This window comes from Narcine bancroftii, chromosome 13 (assembly GCF_036971445.1).
Source record: "Narcine bancroftii isolate sNarBan1 chromosome 13, sNarBan1.hap1, whole genome shotgun sequence".
NCBI classification, from domain to species: Eukaryota; Metazoa; Chordata; class Chondrichthyes; order Torpediniformes; family Narcinidae; genus Narcine; species Narcine bancroftii.
Window position 1 is genome coordinate 77,563,673 of NC_091481.1, and position 19,399 is coordinate 77,583,071.

Here is a 19,399-nt window from a genome sequence, read left to right on the forward strand (position 1 = left end):
CCTTGACTTCTCTGAAACTGCATTCATTTTCCCACAGTTTGAAAGTTTCGGGACTGTGGTACGCTATCGGACAGAAGCAAACACACAAAACATAGTCTACAACAGGCTTTATTTGACATAAACTTCCACAGAGCTGGCTGTGAGGAGACCTGCTGCAAGCTCTGAGAGTCTCTTCAAAGGGCCGGCTCTAGCTTATATCCCGGAGGGTGATTGACACCCGACCAGGAGGGGCTGGGTCCATTCAGGTCAGCTGATTGACAGCCGGCCAGGTGTTGTCTTGTCCTCCTGCTCTTCTGCAGGTACACAGGTTGCCCCCTGCAGAAGGCCAGTGGTGGACCACCACAGGCACTCCCCTGCTGTGTTTAAGCTTTTCAGTTCTGCCACATTTAATCAACTGTGGTAAATGTTTTATTTGAACCGAGCTAAACATTTTCATGTATGAGTAACATTGCACCAGTTGGTCTAGTAGTTGTTCAAAATGGCAGCGACATCTAGTGTTGAAACTAGGAAATGCAATGTGCATGTGGTGCAATTTATTGTTAGAGACTATGTTCTAATGGGACATATTCCGTTTTATTTTTTAAATTCACCCTGAGCCACTTAAAAATGGGCAACAGGCCACATAGTTGGCCTGGGAACCATAGTTTGGTCACCCCCTGATCTAGCTACGGTAATTTTCTATAATAGTGAGTGATCCTGGTTGGTGGGGGGGTGGGGGGGGGGGGGGGGTCCTTCCTGAACAATGGGATCACATGAAAAACCAGGGGACAGCTGAGCAGGTCACTCACTTCAGCCGAAAACATTTGGACCTCAGAGATTACAACGTGTCATGGACATTGTACGGGGACAGAAAGAAGTGAAACACGGAAGTCTGCAAACTCCGTGATTGTAGTAAATGCTGGAGGAACTCAGTCAGTCTCACAGCGTCCATAGGAGGTAAAGATAATATTATGGATGTTTCGGGCCTGAGCCCTTCTTCAAGGTATGAAGAAGGTGCCTAAATTAAAAGGCTGGGGCTGACAGGAAAAAAAGCCAGGGGGACAAGTACAGACCAACAGACAAAAAGTGATCATTGGATATGGATGGGATGGAGGAGAGACAATTCCCACCTCTCCTCTCATCCATATCCAATTTTCTCTGTTGATCTGTAGTCCTCCCCTTGCCCATCCCACCCTCCCCAGTCTTTAATTCAGACACCTGCCTGTTCTTTGCTTATTCCTTGAAGAAGGGCTCAAGCCCGAAACGTCGGTAATGTATCTTTACCTCCCATGGATGCTGCGAGACCGGCTGAGTTCCTCCAGCATTTATTGTGTGTGTTTACTGTGCAGGGACAGCCTGAGAATTTTTACCCAAGGATAAAGTGATTGAACAAGGAGTGGGGTAAGTTGAATCAAGATCCACTGATCCTTCTTCATCACACAGCCCCTCCCTAACCAAACTGCGGCAGTACTTTCACTCGAAGGATGGTGCAGTTCAAGAAGGCAACAGTTAGAAAAGAAGGAGTGAAACTCAAAAGTCTGTGATTGTTGTCAAAACTCATTTAAATGCTGGAGGAACTCAGCCAGTCTTGCAGCGTCCATAAGATATATTACCGATATTTCAGGCCTGAGCCCTTCTTCAAGGAATAAACAAAGAACAGGGAGGCATCAAAATAAAGACTGAAGACTGGCGGGGGGAGGAGTCCAGTCCAACAAAAGTTGTTAATTGGATATGATAAGAGGAGGGGTGAGAATTGATTTTGGAGACAGAGAGAAAAAGTGAGAGAGCAGAGCTGGGGGAAAGGTGACAGGGGGAAGAAGTTAACGAAAATGGGAGAAGTCGATGTTAAAGCCACCCAGCTAGAGGTTGCTGGATGAAAGATGAGGTGTTGATCCTCAAATTGGGGGTGGTCTCAGTCTAACAGTGCATAAGACCAGGGACAAATATGTCAGCAAGGGAACGGAACGGGGAGTTGAAATGGGCAGACAGAGACAATGTGCTCAAGAAAGCGATCTCCCATTCTGGGTTCAGCCTGTCCAGTGTAGAGGAGACCACAGCGGAAGCAGCAGATGCAGTAGACGACCCCTTGCAGATTCACGAGTGAAATGTGGCTTCACTTGGAAGGGCTGATTGAGGCCCCGAATGGTGGAGAGGGAGGAGGTGTGGACGCAAGTGGGGACGAGGAAGTCATGGGCGCAAGTGGAGCTTCAGGGGTAGGCGCCAAGGGGACGATTGGTGGGGAGGGAAGAGTGAACAAGGAAGTCACGGAGGGAGCAGTCCCTGAGGAATGAAGAGAAGGGAATATGTGTCTGAGGGTGGAAATGGCAGAGGATGATACATTAGACATGGAGGCTGATGGGGTGGTAGGTGAGGACAAGGGGAACCTTGTTCTTGTTGGGTGTGGGAATGGAGGGGGCCAGGGCAGATGTACGGGTAATGGAGGATATGCAGGCAAGGGCTGAGTTGATGGTGGTCAAGGGAAAGCTACATTGTTTGAAGGAGAACATATCTGATGCATGAAAGTCCTCGTCCTAGTGGAGATACAATGGAGAGAGAGAAATTGAACGAATGGAATGGAATACTTACAGGGATCAGGGGGTGCAGTCGAGGTAGCTGTGGGAGTTGGTGGGTTTGTAAATGATGCATTGGGGAAAGAGCAGGAGATGCTGGCTATGCCAGCCACACCCAGTCCCAAAGGAATTTAAGGTAACGTCAGTCGACTGCGTTGACGAGGCTGCTACGGAGAGCTCCCTCAGCCCCGCCCTCACCACAGTGCAGCTCTCCCTCAGCCCCTGCCTCTCCCTCTCTCTCCCTTTCCCTGGATGCTGCAGGAGCTACGGAGTTGGGAGGAGGAGCTGACCAGGGCTGCGGTGCAGCAGCGGAACCATGAGGAGGTGCTGCGGCGGCGGGAGCAGGAGCTGGCCGAGCGGGAGATCGACATCGTGGAGCGGGAGCTCAACATCATCATGCGGCAGCTGTACCAGGAGAAACCCTGGGTGAAGAAACGGAAAGGCAACTTCAAGAGAAGCCGGCTGAAACTCCGGGATGGAAATCGGATCAGTTTACCCTCTGGTACGTCCCTGCTCCTACTGCTGGGCAATGTACTTTCCCATTTTTCGTCGTCAGTGCGCGCAAAAATCTGATATTGTGCAAATTATTTTCCTGTGATAAAAGTCTGTGCGCACTGAATGCTTGTGCAAACGTAAACTCGAAATTGTTTCATGATAATTTTGGCCCAGGCAATATCTCATCTAATATATATTTGTGCATGTCTGTTTGTCTGTTCTCCATAGAAATCAATATGGAGCCCTCTAGAAATGACCAAGGAGGTTCAGTCGGGGTAACATTTGATGCTGAATATCATGACCACATTGAATTTACCCTTTAAGGTCACTGTGGTGAATCTGTGATGTGCTGTCAGTCTCTCATATGAAGTCGAAAAGTGATTTTTGACCAGTTTGCACTGATTTGCATTAGTTTATTATATAAGTATTTACTAGCACTGACTTGTGTTACAGTTTACTATAATTGTGGTAACATTTGATGCTAAATGTTATGACCACATTGAATTTAACCTTTATGGTCAAATGAAGTTTAAAAAAAAATTTTGAACTTGGACCAGGGACACCTCAATTAGTTCAAGGGCTGTGGGTCAATGTACATTCCAAAACCAATTCAATATGGACCCCCAAAAAAAGCGAAGCAACATTGGCAGAAGCTCTTCATGGGCCCGTAGTGTTAGACAAAGGAGAAAGCGTGAGACAGCAGAAGAATATCAGTCCCGCCCCTCACTGTTGGGGCTTCCAGACATGCAAGCAGCAGGCAGCAGGAAACAGAACAGCAGCGATGCGCCTGTCTCAATGCTCAGGCTTCCAGACAGGCAAGAAGCAGGCAGCGGGAAACAGAACAGTGGTGATATGCCCATCTCAGTGCTCGGGCTTCCAGACAGACAAGGAGCAGGCAGCGGGAAACAGAACAACGGCGATACGCCCATCTCAGTGCTCAAGCTTCCAGACAGGCAAGCAGCAGGCAGTGGGAAACAGAACAGCGGCGATACGCTCGTCTCATTGCTCAGGCTTCCAGACAGGCAGGGAGCAGGCAGCGAGAAACAGAACAGCGACGATACACCCACCTCAGTGCTCGGGCTTCCAGACAGACAAGCAGCAAGCAGCGGGAAACATAACAGCAACGCGCCCCATGGTATTGAAGCGGCAATGCTTTCTGGATTTAGCAAGGGAGAGGATGTATTCAATCCAAGAATTCCCATCATTCCCACTGATCTGAGTTCAAGAAACTTTCCCATGCGCCTGAGCTTTGCCATGTCCATCTCCAAATCCCAAGGTCAGATGCTGACGGTAGCTGGACTGCAGTTGGAAGAGCCCTGCGTTCCCCATGGGTTGGATGTTCACATGTTGGAAGCCCAAACGGTCTTTGTGTAAATGCTGCAGGTGGAAAAAAACTAAGAACACTGTTTGTTATGAAGTCCCTAGCTGAGAATTGTTTGTCTACGTTTTGCCAGAAGTCAACTTTGTTTGAACCACGTATCTCTGTTACAAAGAATATAAGTGTTTGAAAATATATATTTATGAAGTTTTTTGGGGTATTTTGTTTCAACCATGTAGTTCACAACTAAGTGCTTTATTTCCCAGGGGACACTGGGTGTCCTTCTCATGGCCAATCAAACTGTATTGACACATTTTAATATAAGTATGATTGAATTCTACGAAGTTACAGATTTAGTTAAGATTTTATTCTACTTTGGTATTTGAAAAACTAATTAACAGAATTTCAATAAGTACAATTAGTAATTGCCAAATTATTTTAGGTCACTAACCTTTTGTGCACATATGAATTTCCTTTGTGCGCTGGTTGCAAAACGTGTGTGCGCGCAGCGCTTCAAGGGAGCAGTGCTGACTGGCTGAAGGGAGCAATTGGGGAAAGCATTCATGAATATATCCATTCTCTGGGACACCTTTTGCAACCCTCTCAGTGATTTCCTCAAAGCGCTTCTCGGCCAATGAAATGTTTTCTCTGTGTCATCCCTGCTGTTGCGTAGGGTTCAAAGTTCATAAGACCAAAGCAGAAATAGGCATTCAGCCCATCGAGTCTGACCCACCATTTAATCGGGAGCTGATCCGTTTTCCCACTGCCCGGCCTTCTCCCCATCACCTTTGATACCCTGGCTACCAAGAGCCTATCAATCTCTGCCTTAAATACACTCATTGACCTGCCCTCCACAACCGTCCGTGGCAATAACTTCCACAGCCACCCTCTGGCTGAAGAAATCCCTCCGCATCTGTTCTGAGCGGACCCTTTCGATCCTGAACTGGTGCCCTCTTGTCCTACATTCTCCCTCCGTGGGAAAACAACCTTTCTACATTTACTCTGCCCACGCATTTCAACATTCAAAATATTTCAATGAGGGACCCCCCCACCCACCCATTCTCCTGAGAATTCCAACAAACACAGGCCAAGAGCTCCACATATGATTGACCCTTTCAATCCCGGAATCATCCTTGTGAACCTCCTCGGAACCCTTTCTAACGTCAGCACATCCTTTCGTAAATGAGGACCCCAAAACTGTGCACAATCCTCCAAATTCCTTATAAAGCCTCAGTATCACATCCCTTCTCTTGTATTCTATTCCCCTTGAACTGAATGCCAGCATTGCATTTGCCGCCTTCACCACCAACTCAACCTGCACGTTTACATTATGGCTGCCCTGCACCAGGACTCCCAGGTCCATTTGCATCTGGATATTTTCATTTCTCTCCACATTTTTAAAAAAAGAGGCCTGCTCATTATTTTTCATCCAAAGTGCATGACTGTACAGCAGTGGATGTGTGCACAGTAAAATCCCACACATGAACAACGCAATGCCGATGTTGATGGATAAACATTGGCCCCAGGACTCTGCGAGAGAACTCCCTTGTTCTTCCTTAAGATGGTTCCCCTGGGATCTCTGCAGGCAGAGTACTGCCTCTCTGACAGCGCAGCTGTCCCTGGCACCATCCATCTGTCTGCGCAGCACTCATTCAGTCCTGCCCTACCAGGGGCTGGCCGGCATTTGGCCCTCAATCAGAATCAATTTATTGTCGTGAACAAGACATGAAGCTCGGTGTTTTGCAGCGTTACAGCTTAAACATTCATATTATAACCATCTTACAACATTACTATAAAAAAATTAAAATAACAGTGTACAAAAAAGTGAGGCAGTGATTATTCAGGAATCTGATGGCAGAGGGGAAGAAGCTGTCCTTGTGCCACTGAGTGCTCGTCTTTAGGCTCCTGTAACCTTTTCATGGTGGTAGCAGAGTGAAGAGGGCACGGCCTGGGTGGCGGAGATCGTTGAGGGTAGAGGCTGGTTTTTTTAAGATACCCCCTCTCGTAGACGTCCTCGATGGAGTGAAGTCTGGTGCCCGTGATATCGCAGGCCGTTAACAACCCTCTGGAATTGATTCTTGTCCTGAGAGTTGGCGCCTCCATACCAGGCAGTGATCCAACCAGCTGGAATGCTCTCCATGGTCCACCTGTAGAAGTTTATGGTAGTCTTCGGTGACAAACCAAATCTCCTTAATCACCTCTCAAAATACAGCCTCTGGCGAGCCTTGACACCCAGGACTTTGAAATACTTGACCCTCTCCACTTTGCTGATGTTGAGCGCAAGGTTGTTGACGTTACACCATTCAACAAGCTGATCGATCTCCCTCCTGTCACTTCCCATTGCCGTTTATGATTCTGCCGACAACTGTGGTGTCATCGACAAACTTGTAGATGGCATTGGGATTGCACCTGGCTCTATACAAGCCTTAAGAGTGGGAGTGAATGTACTACCGTCTGACCCCAAGGCAGGAGGGCAACCCAGTGAGCTGCAGCCGATTCCAGGCAGCTATCTGAGCCTTGGGTAGAGGTGTTGGGTTCGGGTTAGAGTTGGGGGACGATGTTCACTCGGTGAAGGAGGACAACAACTTTGTGATGGGTACTAATAATGAGGCTTCTGTTTGTTCCACAGGGTTTGAACACAAGATTACGGTTCAAGCCTCTCCCACTGTGGACAAGAGGAAGGGTCAGGGGGCTGACGGTCTGAGTCCACCCGGTAGCCCTCTCGTCATCCCCAGACTCCGGGCAATTCGCTGTAAGTTCCTCCGCTACTTGACAGCCTTCCTTGTTTCAGTTAGCGCGATGAAGTCTCCAGATTGTGGTAAGAACACCCAGAAATGCTGAAGGAACTCAGCCGATCTTGCAGTGACCATAGGAAGTATAAGAAAGCAACAAGAAGGCTTCAGAAGAAGTCTGACAGGGGGAGGAGTTCAGACCAACAAAAGGGGTCAATTGGATATGATATGGTGAGAATTGATTTGGGCTCAGTGGAAGGAAACAGAGGGAAAAAGGAAGTGAGAGAGAGAGAGAGAGAGAGCTGGGGGAAAGGCAACAGGGAAGATGAGGGTAACGGAAATCGGAGAAGTTGATGTTAATGCCAATGGTTGGAGGGTGCCCAGAGGGAAGATGAGGTGTTGTTCCTCCAATTTGCCAGTGGTCTCAGTCAGGCAGAGCATGAAACCATGGACAGACATGTCAGCAAGGGGAATGGGATGGGGAATTGAAATGAGTGGCCACTGGGAGATCCCCACTATTGAGAGTGGAGGGGCTCAACAAAGTGATCTCCCAGTCGGCGTCCAGTCTCTCCGATGTAGAGGAGACCAAAATGGGTGCACCGGATTAACGTGCCTGCATCCATACACAACTCCAGGGTTTAAGGCTATAATCCTCATCCCCGTTCCCAGTGGTCTGGAAAATGATCACTCCACTGGTACCAGTTTTTGCTCCAGTTGACCACACACACGCCGTTCTCCACATCACAGGTGTTCTCATTGGTTAGTGATTTACATTAAGCAGGAATCCTTGTTAGAGTTAGGAAGTTTCCCAGCTCAGGAATAGCTAACTGACACCCCCCCCCCACCCCAAACCCAGCAAGTTGCCTCCAAAGGGACAGCAAGGTTCTCGTAGCGGTTGGCACAACGCTGTTACAGCGCCAGTGACCTGGGTTCGAATCCGGCGTTGCCTGTAAGATGTTTGTTTTTTCCCCCCATGTCTGCATGGGTTTCCTCTGGGGGCTCTGGTTTCCTCCCACCCTTCAAAACGTACCAAAGGTGTAGGTTAATTGGGTGTAAATTGGGCGGCACAGACTCGTGGGCCAAAAGGGCCTGTTACCATGCTGTATGTCTAAATTTAATTTTTTTAAATGATTCACTGTGGCAGTTAAATCACCAGGCCCTCCATGCAAGCACTGACCCCAGTTGCTGTTCCCCATGTTCCCCAGACGTCCTTCTCCACAGGAGAGGTCAGAGGGCAGGCTGCGCTTCAGAGTAACCTTTGCAGCGTTATTGCAGGAAGCTCTCTGATAAGGGGCACTCACCTCCCTGTGTGTGCAGGGGAGGTGTTTTGGGGTTGGGGGTGGAGAGTGGGACATCATTTTTTTAAATTTAAATTTAGACCCACAGCACGGTAACGGGCCATTTCAGCCCACGAGTCCGTGCTGCCAAATTTACACCCTATTATGGTAACTGACACCTCCAGTATATTTCAAATGGTGAGAGAGAACCGGAGACTCTGGGGAAAACCCACACAGACACAGGGAGAGCATATAAACTCCTTACAGTCAATGCGGGATTCGAACTCTGGCACCGTAAAGGTATGGCCCTAACTGCTACGCCCTGGCCCCACGAACCGTAGTTCTGCCCCGAAGCCGTAGGAATCCTGATCATCTCTGTCACCAGCTCTACCTCGCTGTTTGTTCTTCTGTGCACGATACAAGGTTTAGGAAAGGGTTGTCCCTGGAAATGCTGCTACTGTCTTCAGTGAACTCCCCGATGGTGGATAGAGCGAGGAGCAGTTGGGGGGAACTGGCCGCTCTCAAGCTCGACGATCGTGTGCTCAACCGGTCTTCGATTCCACAGCCACCTGGCTACTCGTTCTTCCCAGCCACTTGTCACTGCTGCCATCTGATGCTCTCCTGCCCTCTTACCGTATCCAAATGACATCTTTTTCCTCCCACTTCAATTCCCCGTCCCATTTCCTTGCTGACATGGTCTCGTGCGCGGCCAGACTGAGACCACCCGCAAATTGGAGGAACGACACCTCATCTTCCATCTGGGCACCTTCCAACCGGATGGCATTAACATTGACGTCTCTGTTAAACTTTGCCCCATCTACTTTCCTCTAGTTCTCTCTCTTTCCTCTCTGCCCCCTTTTCACAGAGCCAAAATCAATTCTCGCCTCTCCTCTTATCAATTTGTCTGTTGGTCTGGTCTCCTCCCTCCCATTCTTCCCCCTTTCTCTCTCGGACTGCACGGTATTGAGACACCTTCCTGGTTTTTTTTGTTAACATCTTGAAGAACGGCTCAGCCCTGAACCGTCAGTAATGTATTTTTACCTCTGAACGCAGCCGAGTTCCTCCAGAATTTCTGTGTGTTGCAGCGTACGCACCTTTTGTCTGTTGGTCTCCCCCTCTTGTTCTTCCCTTTCCACCAGGAATTTAATATCGACGCCTGTCTGCTTTTTTGCTCTCTCCTTGAAGTCGGGCTCAGACCCGAAATGTCGGTAATACATCTTTACCTCCTACAAGACCAGTTGAGTTCTCCCAACATTTACTGTGCTGTGAGTAGAATCATCTGTAGCGCAGCAACACTGCCCTCTTCTGGCATCTGCCCACCTCAACCTGGATTCCAAACTGTTGGAATCTCCACCTGCACTCTAAAAATCCCCCCCAACTAGCTTCATAGCTAATCAAACACACTGAATTGTCGGTGCCGTTGCAGTTTGAGAATGCTGCGGCCAATCTGCGCGCAAGTGTGATGCGGTTAACGTGAAGATCAGCACCACACTGTGGCGGTGCCGGTGATCCGGGTTCAAATCTGGTGCTTGTACATTCACCCCGTGTCTGCGTGGGTTTCCTCTGGGTGCTTCGGTTTCCTCCAACCCTTCCAGACGTACAGGGTTGTGGGTTAATTTGTGCGCCATCGGGGGTTTAAATTTATGACACAGTCAAAGCTGTGTAATTGGGCGGCACGGGCTCGTGGGGCCAGAAACGGCTCCTACCGTCAGCCACTTACCATTCTCACACCGGGCAAATGACCAGATCATCTGTTCTAGTTGAAGGTGAAATGCCTGGCGAACTTGTGAAATGGTGGGCCTGTATTCTTCAGTGAAGCGGCCCCATATTCTTCTCTGTTCACCTGGGTTTAACATCTAACCTAAGAGACTGCATTTAAATCAGAATTTATTATCATGAACATGTCGCATGAAATTGTTTATTTTGGAGCATCATATTATGGGTTCAAAATTGATGTGAATTACATTTCTGTAAATAAACTATTTAAGAAAATAAATAATATTAGTGCAAAAGAAGCCAAGAAAAAAGAGGCCGTGTCTGTGGTTCATTGTCCATTCGGGAATCTGATAGCGGAGGGGGAGAAGCTGTCCTTGTACTATTGGGTGTTCGTCTTCAGGCTCCTGGACCTCTTTCCTGATGGTAGCTGTGAGAAGAGGGCCTGGCCTGGGGTGGTGGGGGTCCTTGAGGATAGAAGTTGCAAACACTATAGCACTCCCTGAATACTGGGCCCCGGATTTTTCACTCAAGGGTCTGGGAAAATACTTGAACTTACAACTTTCTGACTATGCCCCACTGGGCCACGACTCACGTCCAAGAGGAAGCAGGCCGGTAGATGAGTGGGTCTTTTCCCCTTTGCAGTGACCCCTGGTGAAGGCAGTCAGACCTGGGGCCGGACCGCTGTGTACAAACGCGAGGAGTTCGAAGGTCACAAGAAGAAGGGCCGGACCTGGGGACCTAGCTCGACACAGCCGAAGGAGCGGCTGGGCGGAGAGGACAGGTGAGAGCCTCCTTGGCGACCGGAGTGGTGGGGGGGGGGGTGCTGTCTGGAGGGGAGGGACAGCAGGAGTCTGTGAGTATAAAGTTAAAACCCCATCCTTGGCAAAGAGTTGAAAACATCTTGCAAACTCAACGCAACCCAGCGGCATATGCAGAAACATAGCAAGTTATCCTTGTCTGGATAAAGCAGTGGTCTGATATGGGCAGTGGCGTCACCCAGTGCGGTAACTCAGTGTCAGACTCACCCCTCCCCGCCCATGGACCTCCTCTTATACAAGACCATATAGAATCCTTAGTAATTTATTTTGTACTAGTGTTACTTGTAATTCCCATCTATCTCTGAATGTAATGGCAATAGTAGTGAGATAAACAACTAGCAAAATTAAAATTACACCTTTAAATTACAATATCATACGCACAGCCTAAATATATCAACATCATTCCATGTGGTGAAAGTGAAAATTCAGTAAGAAAACAATAGAATTTGAAATGAAAATGTTTAAGAACTACATCAAAATTATGTTGGATTTTAACATTAAACTTTATTATTACACAAGATACATTAATTCCAACCTTTTATTAGTAACTGAGCGGAATCTTTTTTTGATTTTTCTCCTTCTTTCCCTTTAATTTCTGCTTCATTCTCAAAAATGATATTTTCCTCGGTTCACAAACACTAATGGCCACAATATTGTAGCTAATATTTGACAAAAGCAGCGACTATATAAACACCAGCAGCAACAAAAACAACGGCGCTTGCTGACGGCACGTGGGGACGGAACCCTCGTGATTCGAAGCGTCGTTGTCATTGGGTAATAACAACGGCTCTGACCGGAGCACAGTAGAAGGCTCAAAACGTAATTGAGCATCAAGTTTTAGCCTTTTAGGTATATTGATACATGTCAGCTGGGCTTACGGAAAATGTTTTTGTAGCTATAACTAAAAAGTGATAAATTTCTGCTGAAACACTGCACAAAAATATTATAGACAGTCATTTTGGAGTCACCCCCTCTGATGGCATCGCCCACTTCGGTCCGCACCCCCCCCCCCACCCCCAGTGACACCAATGGATATGGGACAGCCCAAGTGTGTGGTCAGAGTATTAAACCCCAATCCAACCCATATGTTCTGATGCTGTCAATGGTACCCCAATCCATTCAAAGTTCCGATTTATTGTCACTACAACCCTGAGATTCTTTTTCCTGCGGGCCAGGCAGAATTACCACTTATTGGAAGTGCAAAAAATCTGTACTCAACACACGCACGTAAAGAAATGAAGAAATGTAAACAAACCGACTGCGCAATGCAGGTAGAAAAAAATCAGTAAAATGCTCAAGAGTCCTTAAATGATCCCCTGATTGAGTTTGTCATTGAAGAGTCTGATGGTGAAGGGGGAGCGGCTGTTCCTGAACCTGTGGTGCGAGTTTTGTGGCACCGAGACCTCTTTCCTCATGGCAGCAGCGAGAACAGAGCACATCCTGGGGGGGTGTGGATCCTTGATGACTGTTGCTGCTCTCCGAAGGCAGCATTTCCTGTAGATGTTCTGGATGCTGGGGAGGGTTTTTCCTGTGAGGTCCTGGCTCACTACCTTTTGCAGGGCTTTATGCTCAGGGGTAATAGTGTCCCCGTACCGGACCATGAAGCAGCTGGTCAGCACCACTTTCCACCACACCTCTGTACAAGTTTCCAGTGACAGACCAAACCTCCGCAAACTCCTGAGGAAGTGGAGGCGTTGACGTGGTTTCTTCACCGGAGGTGCAACCTTTTCACACAGAGGATAGTCTGTATCTGTCAGGTGAAACCATGGAAGTGACCATCAAAAGGGCTTTGGGCAGATGTGGATGAAAGGGCTTTGATGAGCCAAATCCAGGCACATGGGATTGGCCCAGAATGCCAGCTTGGTCAGACTCTGAAATAAATCCATAGTTTTCAAGCAAATCATGTAAACGTCAATCTCACATAAAAGTCGACCCTCTAGTTTTGGCCAAAAAATCTGGAATTTCCCATATAGCTCGGGTAAATGGCGACCCTAGTCTCTGCCGCCCGCCCAGTGGAGGTCTTCATGCCTCGAAAGCGGGCTCTCACCTCAGCCCTGGCCACCCACGGACCAGAACTCCCGACCTCTCCACTGACACAGATACTTACTGCAATCCCAACATCCCACGGTAGGACGTGTGCTTTGATGTGCAGACTCGGTGTTATTTAATTCATTGTGTCCTTGTTCTTTATTTGTTCGGAGATCATTTGGGCTTCTGCTACTGGTACGGTGTTTTGGATTCGAGTGTGAGTTTCAGTAGTACCCATGTAACAGCCAACCCCATAAATTAAAACATGGGATGGCACGGTTGGGGTAGTGGTCAGTGCAACACCTTTACAGCGCCAGTGATTGGGACTGGTCCAGGGTTCGAATCCCATGCTGTCTGTAAGGAGTTTGCACATCCACCCCATGTCTGCCTGGGTTTCCTCCGGGGGCTCCAGTTTCCTCCCACCGTACTGGGATTGTAGGTCAATTGGGCGGCATGGGCTCTTGAGCCGAATGTTTAAATTTACATTTTTTTTAAATTAAAAAAAAAATTGACTTTGGTACGAGTTTATACTAGGGTAGACTCAATAAAGCTTCCTCTATTTCATCAACTATTCCCAGTCATGGATAGAATGGGTGAGATTCACAGTAATACTTTCTCTGAGGGGAGGGAGGTAAAAAGGGGGTTAGAGAGAGTGAAGGATCGAGTCAATCATTCCCAGGCCCTTCTACATTATCCTGCCTGGGACTTGAGGGTGGTTAAGATTGAGCAGCAGTGTAAATCTGAGCCTCCTGAGCTACCCCAACGTATGTTTGATTTTTGATGTCCGCAGGTTGAAGTCCCTGGGGGATGGCAGCAGGTTCTGGTCATCCAGCGCTCCGAGCTTGGGGAAAAGCCCTCGGCACCTTCCCGTCACTATGGGATTTGCAAGTCTCACCGAGATGGGTAGGTGGTCAACTCGTTTGCGTATTTAAACTGGAAACCTCAACTTTGCCCTATGCTGGCCCCTGAGAGACGATCGGAACTGTATCGGGACCCAAGAGAATTTACCAGAATTCCCGCTGGCAGCGTGTGTGGTGTGGGAGGGAGAGGCTTGAGATAGCGGTGGGAATAAGACCGACAAAGACCCGCTTTAAGACCTTGCATTTCCACAGCAGGATTCGCAATCTCAGGGAGTGGGGGTGTGGAACGAGCTGCCAGCTGAGGTGATGAATGCGGGCTCAATTTTAACATGTAAGAAAATTTTGGACAGGTACATCAATGGGAGGGGTACGGAGGACTATGGATCTGGTGCGGGTCAGTGGGATTAGGTGAAATAATAATTCAGCACAGACTAGAAGGGACAAAGGTCTTTATGGTTCTATGGGATTCCCAAGGTCCTTTCTTGTCGTTGAAATCTTCTGTTGTTAAGGTAGGGAGCAAGGCATAAGCAGCAGGTCACATTACTAGTCCTGGTGACACCGATTGAAGGGTGAACTCCTCTCCACCTCACCCCACATCCACCGGGCAACCAAGAAGGGCCTTGATTGGGGAAACATCCTCTCCTTCAGTGGGGCTCCTCCTCAGTGTCTGGCTAAGCCTTATGTTGATGTAAAAACAGAATGCTGGAGAAACTCAGCTGGTCAGTGTATATTATAGATAAAGATAACCAACGTTTTGGGCTCAAGCCTTTCATCAAGGTAAGATTTTCATTCCTTGATGAAGGGCTCAAACCTAAAACAATGGGTACGCCTGTTTGTCTGTACTATATAAAGGACACTGTTTGACCTGCTGAGTTTCTCCAGCGTTGAGACCTCCGGGGTACCACAATTCCAGGCCCTTCTCACACGAAGGGAGCGGCCGATTGTTCACTGTCTGTGAGTTCTCGGGAAGGTCTTGAGGTTGTGGAGGAAAGAATGGGAGCCCAGTGTGCTTACCTGGCGGGGAGAGACCGCGATCAAAGAGGTGGTCCTCCCAGGATGGGGCTATCCCGTTGCACTTCAGGTCTGCGATGTCCCCAAATGTGGGAAACTCGGCTGCAAAATTTGTGGGGGACTGCAATCACGCTCCCTACTTCAGGGCATCATGGTTAGCGCAACGCTCTTACAGCGTCAGCGACCTGGATTCGAATCAGGCACTGTCCATAGGGAGTTCTCCCCGTGTCTGTGCAGGTTTCCTCCTGGTGCTCTGGTTTCCTTCCACCTTGTAAAACATACCGAGGATGTAGATTAATTAGGTGTACAGGTATCCATTCCCCTGCTATCCGAATCACTCCCCAGCTGGTTCTGCCTGCGGGCCTCTCTCCCAGGGCCGACACCTTTCACCCCAGGACTTTCACTCTCCCCCCCCACCCCCCACCCCTCACTGCGCTCGGACCCTCCCTCACTCCATCCACCCCTCACTCCATCCACCCCTCCTCCTCTTCCTCCTATTAAAAGGCCGAAGCCAAGCGCAGCATGGGGCCAGCTCTCGTGAGACCCCCTTGCTACTTTCAACCCGAGTCCGGCTGGAGCCACCAAAAGCCCTTCCAGAGACTGCGACATTTCGCTTGCCCTTTTTCACAAAAGCGAAAATCCTCTTCAGATTAATGAAGACGGGTAAAAGCGAAATAACGTTCAAAAAGTGAGGGTTACCTGTAAATGGGCAGCAGGGACACATGGACCAAAAGGCCCCGTTACCGTCAAAATTTTAAATTTATATATTTAAATTACTCCTACCTGTTTCTTAGTGCTGGGGAAATGGGTTTGCAAGCAGGGCTGATCTCACTCATTCCGTCTCTCCCCAGAGGGCCAGACACCCAGTGCAGGAGGATTCCACCATCTGCTCCAGTCTCCCCTGCCCCCAGGCCCCCAGGACAGCGAGGGCAGTGGTGTGGACGACAGCCCAGCGGTACATGTGGGTCTGAGTGAGACCCTGAGACGCAGTGCCCAGCGGCGGAGGAGGGACCTGGTGCTGCTGGGTTGCGCCAACATCCTGAGCTCAGTGGCACTGGGATGGGATCTGCTGGAGCTGGGGAAGCAGCAGGTTCTCCAGGATGATCAAGACTCCAGGGAGGAGAGGAGGAGGTACGAGGGTATTTTCCAGTGGGGGGGACGGGCCCGCTGCTCCAGCAGCCCAACCGGCCGCTTGGCGACCAGGAAGGAGTCGTCGGTCCTCCCCACCCTGGAGGCCTCTTCCTCCGTCACTCTCCTCTCCCTCTCGTCCTTCTCCGACTGCAACTCCACCCGTTCACTCTTGCGGTCTGACAGCGAGGGCAGCTCCCATGAGGCAGCCAGTGGCTCTGAAGCACCGGCCGAGACCCCCTTGGCTTCCCGTGGGAACCCGCTGGTGGACCTGGCGGTGGAGAGCTTCAAGAAGGACCCGAAGCAGTCGCTCACACCCACGCATGTCAGTGCAGCATCTGCCATCAAGAGAGGGCACAGGAGGATCCCATCAGACAGCGCCATCCGACAGCAGCCTCAAGGCCAGGCGCACAGGAGGACTCCATCAGATGGCAGCACGCAGAACCTGACGGCCACAGGTAAGGGAGGAGTGAAACATGAAAGCCTGCAGATGCTGAGGTTGTAGTAAAAACAGAAATGCTGGAGGATCTCAAGATTTAAGATTTCTTTATTGTCTCATCATTAAAACAATGCAATATTACATGGAGTTTGCATCATCTGTCACCATCAGCAGAAATTGTCTGAAGCTCCTCTTGTGGTTAGAGAAAAAGAGAAGCAAAAGAGAGTGTGTGTGTCGTTTCTCCCCCACCCCCACCTCCCCCCCCCCCCCCCCAGAGTCATCAAGTGTCCATAAATTCATCTCCAGGGCACCCGCAGTCACACCCCGTCCAGTCCAAACCATCGGCTGCCCGAGCTCCCAACACGATCGGCGCCCCCTTGTGCAATACGGTTCTGACACCCGGTTCCCCTTCAGCCGGTCTCCAGCAATCCGCAGCCTGGTGTGAGTATTTTGCTGTCACCAGCAGCCCCGCAGACTGCGTGGGCGCTTCGAGTCACTAACGACCCACCGCGTGTGTGTTCTTCGGCCACAGAGCTCCTCGTTGACCAGCCGCCGTGGTCACCGTCCCTTTGCCTCTCCTTCTCGAGTGGGAGGTTTTCTCCCCGCTCTCTGCTTCCTCGGGGTCCGCAACCCCTGTTGATCATAGGCGCCGACCCCACAGTTACAGAATTTTTAAATAAAACCACCAATGCCTCATTTAACCGGCCATTTAGGGAGCTGATGGAAGTCGGACTCAGCAGGCCTCGCAGGGTCCACGGGAGGTAAAGATATAATTACCAAATTTCGGGCCTGAGCCCTCCTTCAAGGTGACCGGCTGAGTTCCTCCAGCATTAACTGTTTTGACATGTGGAAGAGCCCGTGCCTGCTATGCCAATATTTCCCGTTGCACTGCCTCTTTCTGTGTGGCAGACACAGAAGGATTAACATAACTTACTGCACTCTGGATTAGTCAGTAAAGACCATACGATATAGGAGCAGAATAGGCAAATTGGCCCGTCGAGTCTGGTCCACCATTCCATCACAAACTGATCCATTTCCCCACCGAGCCCCACTCCTGGCCTTTTCTCTGTTACCTTTGATACCCGGCCTATCAGTCTCTGCCTTTAACACACCCAACGGCCTGGCCTCCACTGCCATCCATGGCAGCAAATTCCAGAAGTTCACCACTCTGCCTGAAGAAACTCCTCCACATCTATTTTAAATGGGCACCCTTCAATCCTCAAGCTGTGCCCTTTCGTCCCCTCATCCTTCTGAGCTCCAAGGAATGCAGTCCAAGAGCCGAGAGACATTCCTTATATGCTAATCCCTTCATTCCAGGAATTATTCTTTTAAATCTTCTCTGAACCCTCTCCAATGCCAGCACATCCTCCAAAACAGTACCCCATACTCCCACTGAGGCCTCACCAGTGCCTTGACTTCACATCCCTGGTCTTGTATCCTATTCCTCTAAATATGAATTCCAACATTGCATTCACCTCCTTCACCATCAACTCAACCTAAAGGCTAACTTTTAGGGTATCCTGAATGAGGATTGCAAGACCAGCTGGGAAATGTTGGTCAGTGAAGACCATTTGGGAGGTGTTGGTCAGTGAAGATCTACTGGGAGGAGTTGGTCAGTGAAAACCAGTTGGGAGGTGTTGGTCAGTGAAGACCAGTTGGGAGGTGTTGGTCAGTGAAGACCAGTTGGGAGGTGTTGGTCAGTGAAGATCTCCTGGGAGGAGTTGGTCAGTGAAGACCAGTTGGGAGGTGTTGGTCAGTGAAGACCAGTTGGGAGGTGTTGGTCAGTGAAGACCTCCTGGGAGGTGTTGGTCAGTGAAGATCTCCTGGGAGGAGTTGGTCAGTGAAAACCAGTTGGGAGGTGTTGGTCAGTGAAGACCAGTTGGGAGGTGTTGGTCAGTGAAGACCTCCTGGGAGGTGTTGGTCAGTGAAGATCTCCTGGGAGGAGTTGGTCAGTGAAAACCAGTTGGGAGGTGTTGGTCAGTGAAGACCATTTGGGAGGTGTTGGTCAGTGAAGATCTCCTGGGAGGAGTTGGTCAGTGAAAACCAGTTGGGAGGTGTTGGTCAGTGAAGACCAGTTGGGAGGTGTTGGTCAGTGAAGACCAGTTGGGAGGTGTTGGTCAGTGAAGACCAGTTGGGAGGTGTTGGTCAGTGAAGACCAGTTGGGAGGTGTTGGTCAGTGAAGATCTCCTGGGAGGAGTTGGTCAGTGAAGACCAGTTGGGAGGTGTTGGTCAGTGAAGACCAGTTGGGAGGTGTTGGTCAGTGAAGACCAGTTGGGAGGTGTTGGTCAGTGAAGACCAGTTGGGAGGTGTTGGTCAGTGAAGACCAGTTGGGAGGTGTTGGTCAGTGAAGACCAGTTGGGAGGTGTTGGTCAGTGAAGACCAGTTGGGAGGTGTTGGTCAGTGAAGACCAGTTGGGAGGTGTTGGTCAGTGAAGACCAGTTGGGAGGTGTTGGTCAGTGAAGACCAGTTGGGAGGTGTTGGTCAGTGAAGACCAGTTGGGAGGTGTTGGTCAGTGAAGACCAGTTGGGAGGTGTTGGTCAGTGAAGACCAGTTGGGAGGTGTTAGGCAACCACACACACACCTGGTTTGATCATGGGCCAAATCGTAGCCCAGTCTAGATTAACCATTAACATTGATATCTGGGTGTTTCCTTTGGTGTGGATGGGCTGGTTCCAGAGCCCAGGACTTGGTGGGTGGACAAAAGTGCATCTGGCTTTTGAAGAATCCATTGATGCATTTGGAAAGGAGTGTGTACGAAGGGAAGTCTTTTTCACCTCAGAGAACAACGTATTGGGACAGAAATTTAGTATACTTCTCCCCCACCAGCCCCCAAGAGAAGGAGAATATGGAACGCATTCTCACGTCAAGAAACCGAGGAGAGGTTTTAAGGGAACCTGGATGAACTCAAAAGGGAAGAAGGAAGGAAGGAAAGGGAGATGGAGAAGGGGTGTAGGAAGCTGATGCTGGCCGAAGCAATAATAGAATCAAGGGAAGTTAAAACACAGAAGTCTGTAGACACTGTGGTTGA

The 19,399-nt window shown here is 49.5% G+C and overlaps 1 protein-coding gene across 1 annotated transcript in view; it reads left to right on the top strand.

The window, feature by feature from the left end:
* The window catches only part of map3k10 (mitogen-activated protein kinase kinase kinase 10), a 70,224-nt gene that overhangs the window by 48,329 nt on the left and 2,496 nt on the right, over positions 1-19,399 (top strand). Inside the window, exons 5-9 of the mRNA XM_069908187.1 lie at positions 2,811-3,051; positions 6,992-7,114; positions 10,730-10,868; positions 13,724-13,836; positions 15,656-16,390. Of these exons, the coding sequence (XP_069764288.1) occupies positions 2,811-3,051; positions 6,992-7,114; positions 10,730-10,868; positions 13,724-13,836; positions 15,656-16,390 (1,351 nt within the window). The remainder of the gene's footprint in view (positions 1-2,810; positions 3,052-6,991; positions 7,115-10,729; positions 10,869-13,723; positions 13,837-15,655; positions 16,391-19,399) is intronic.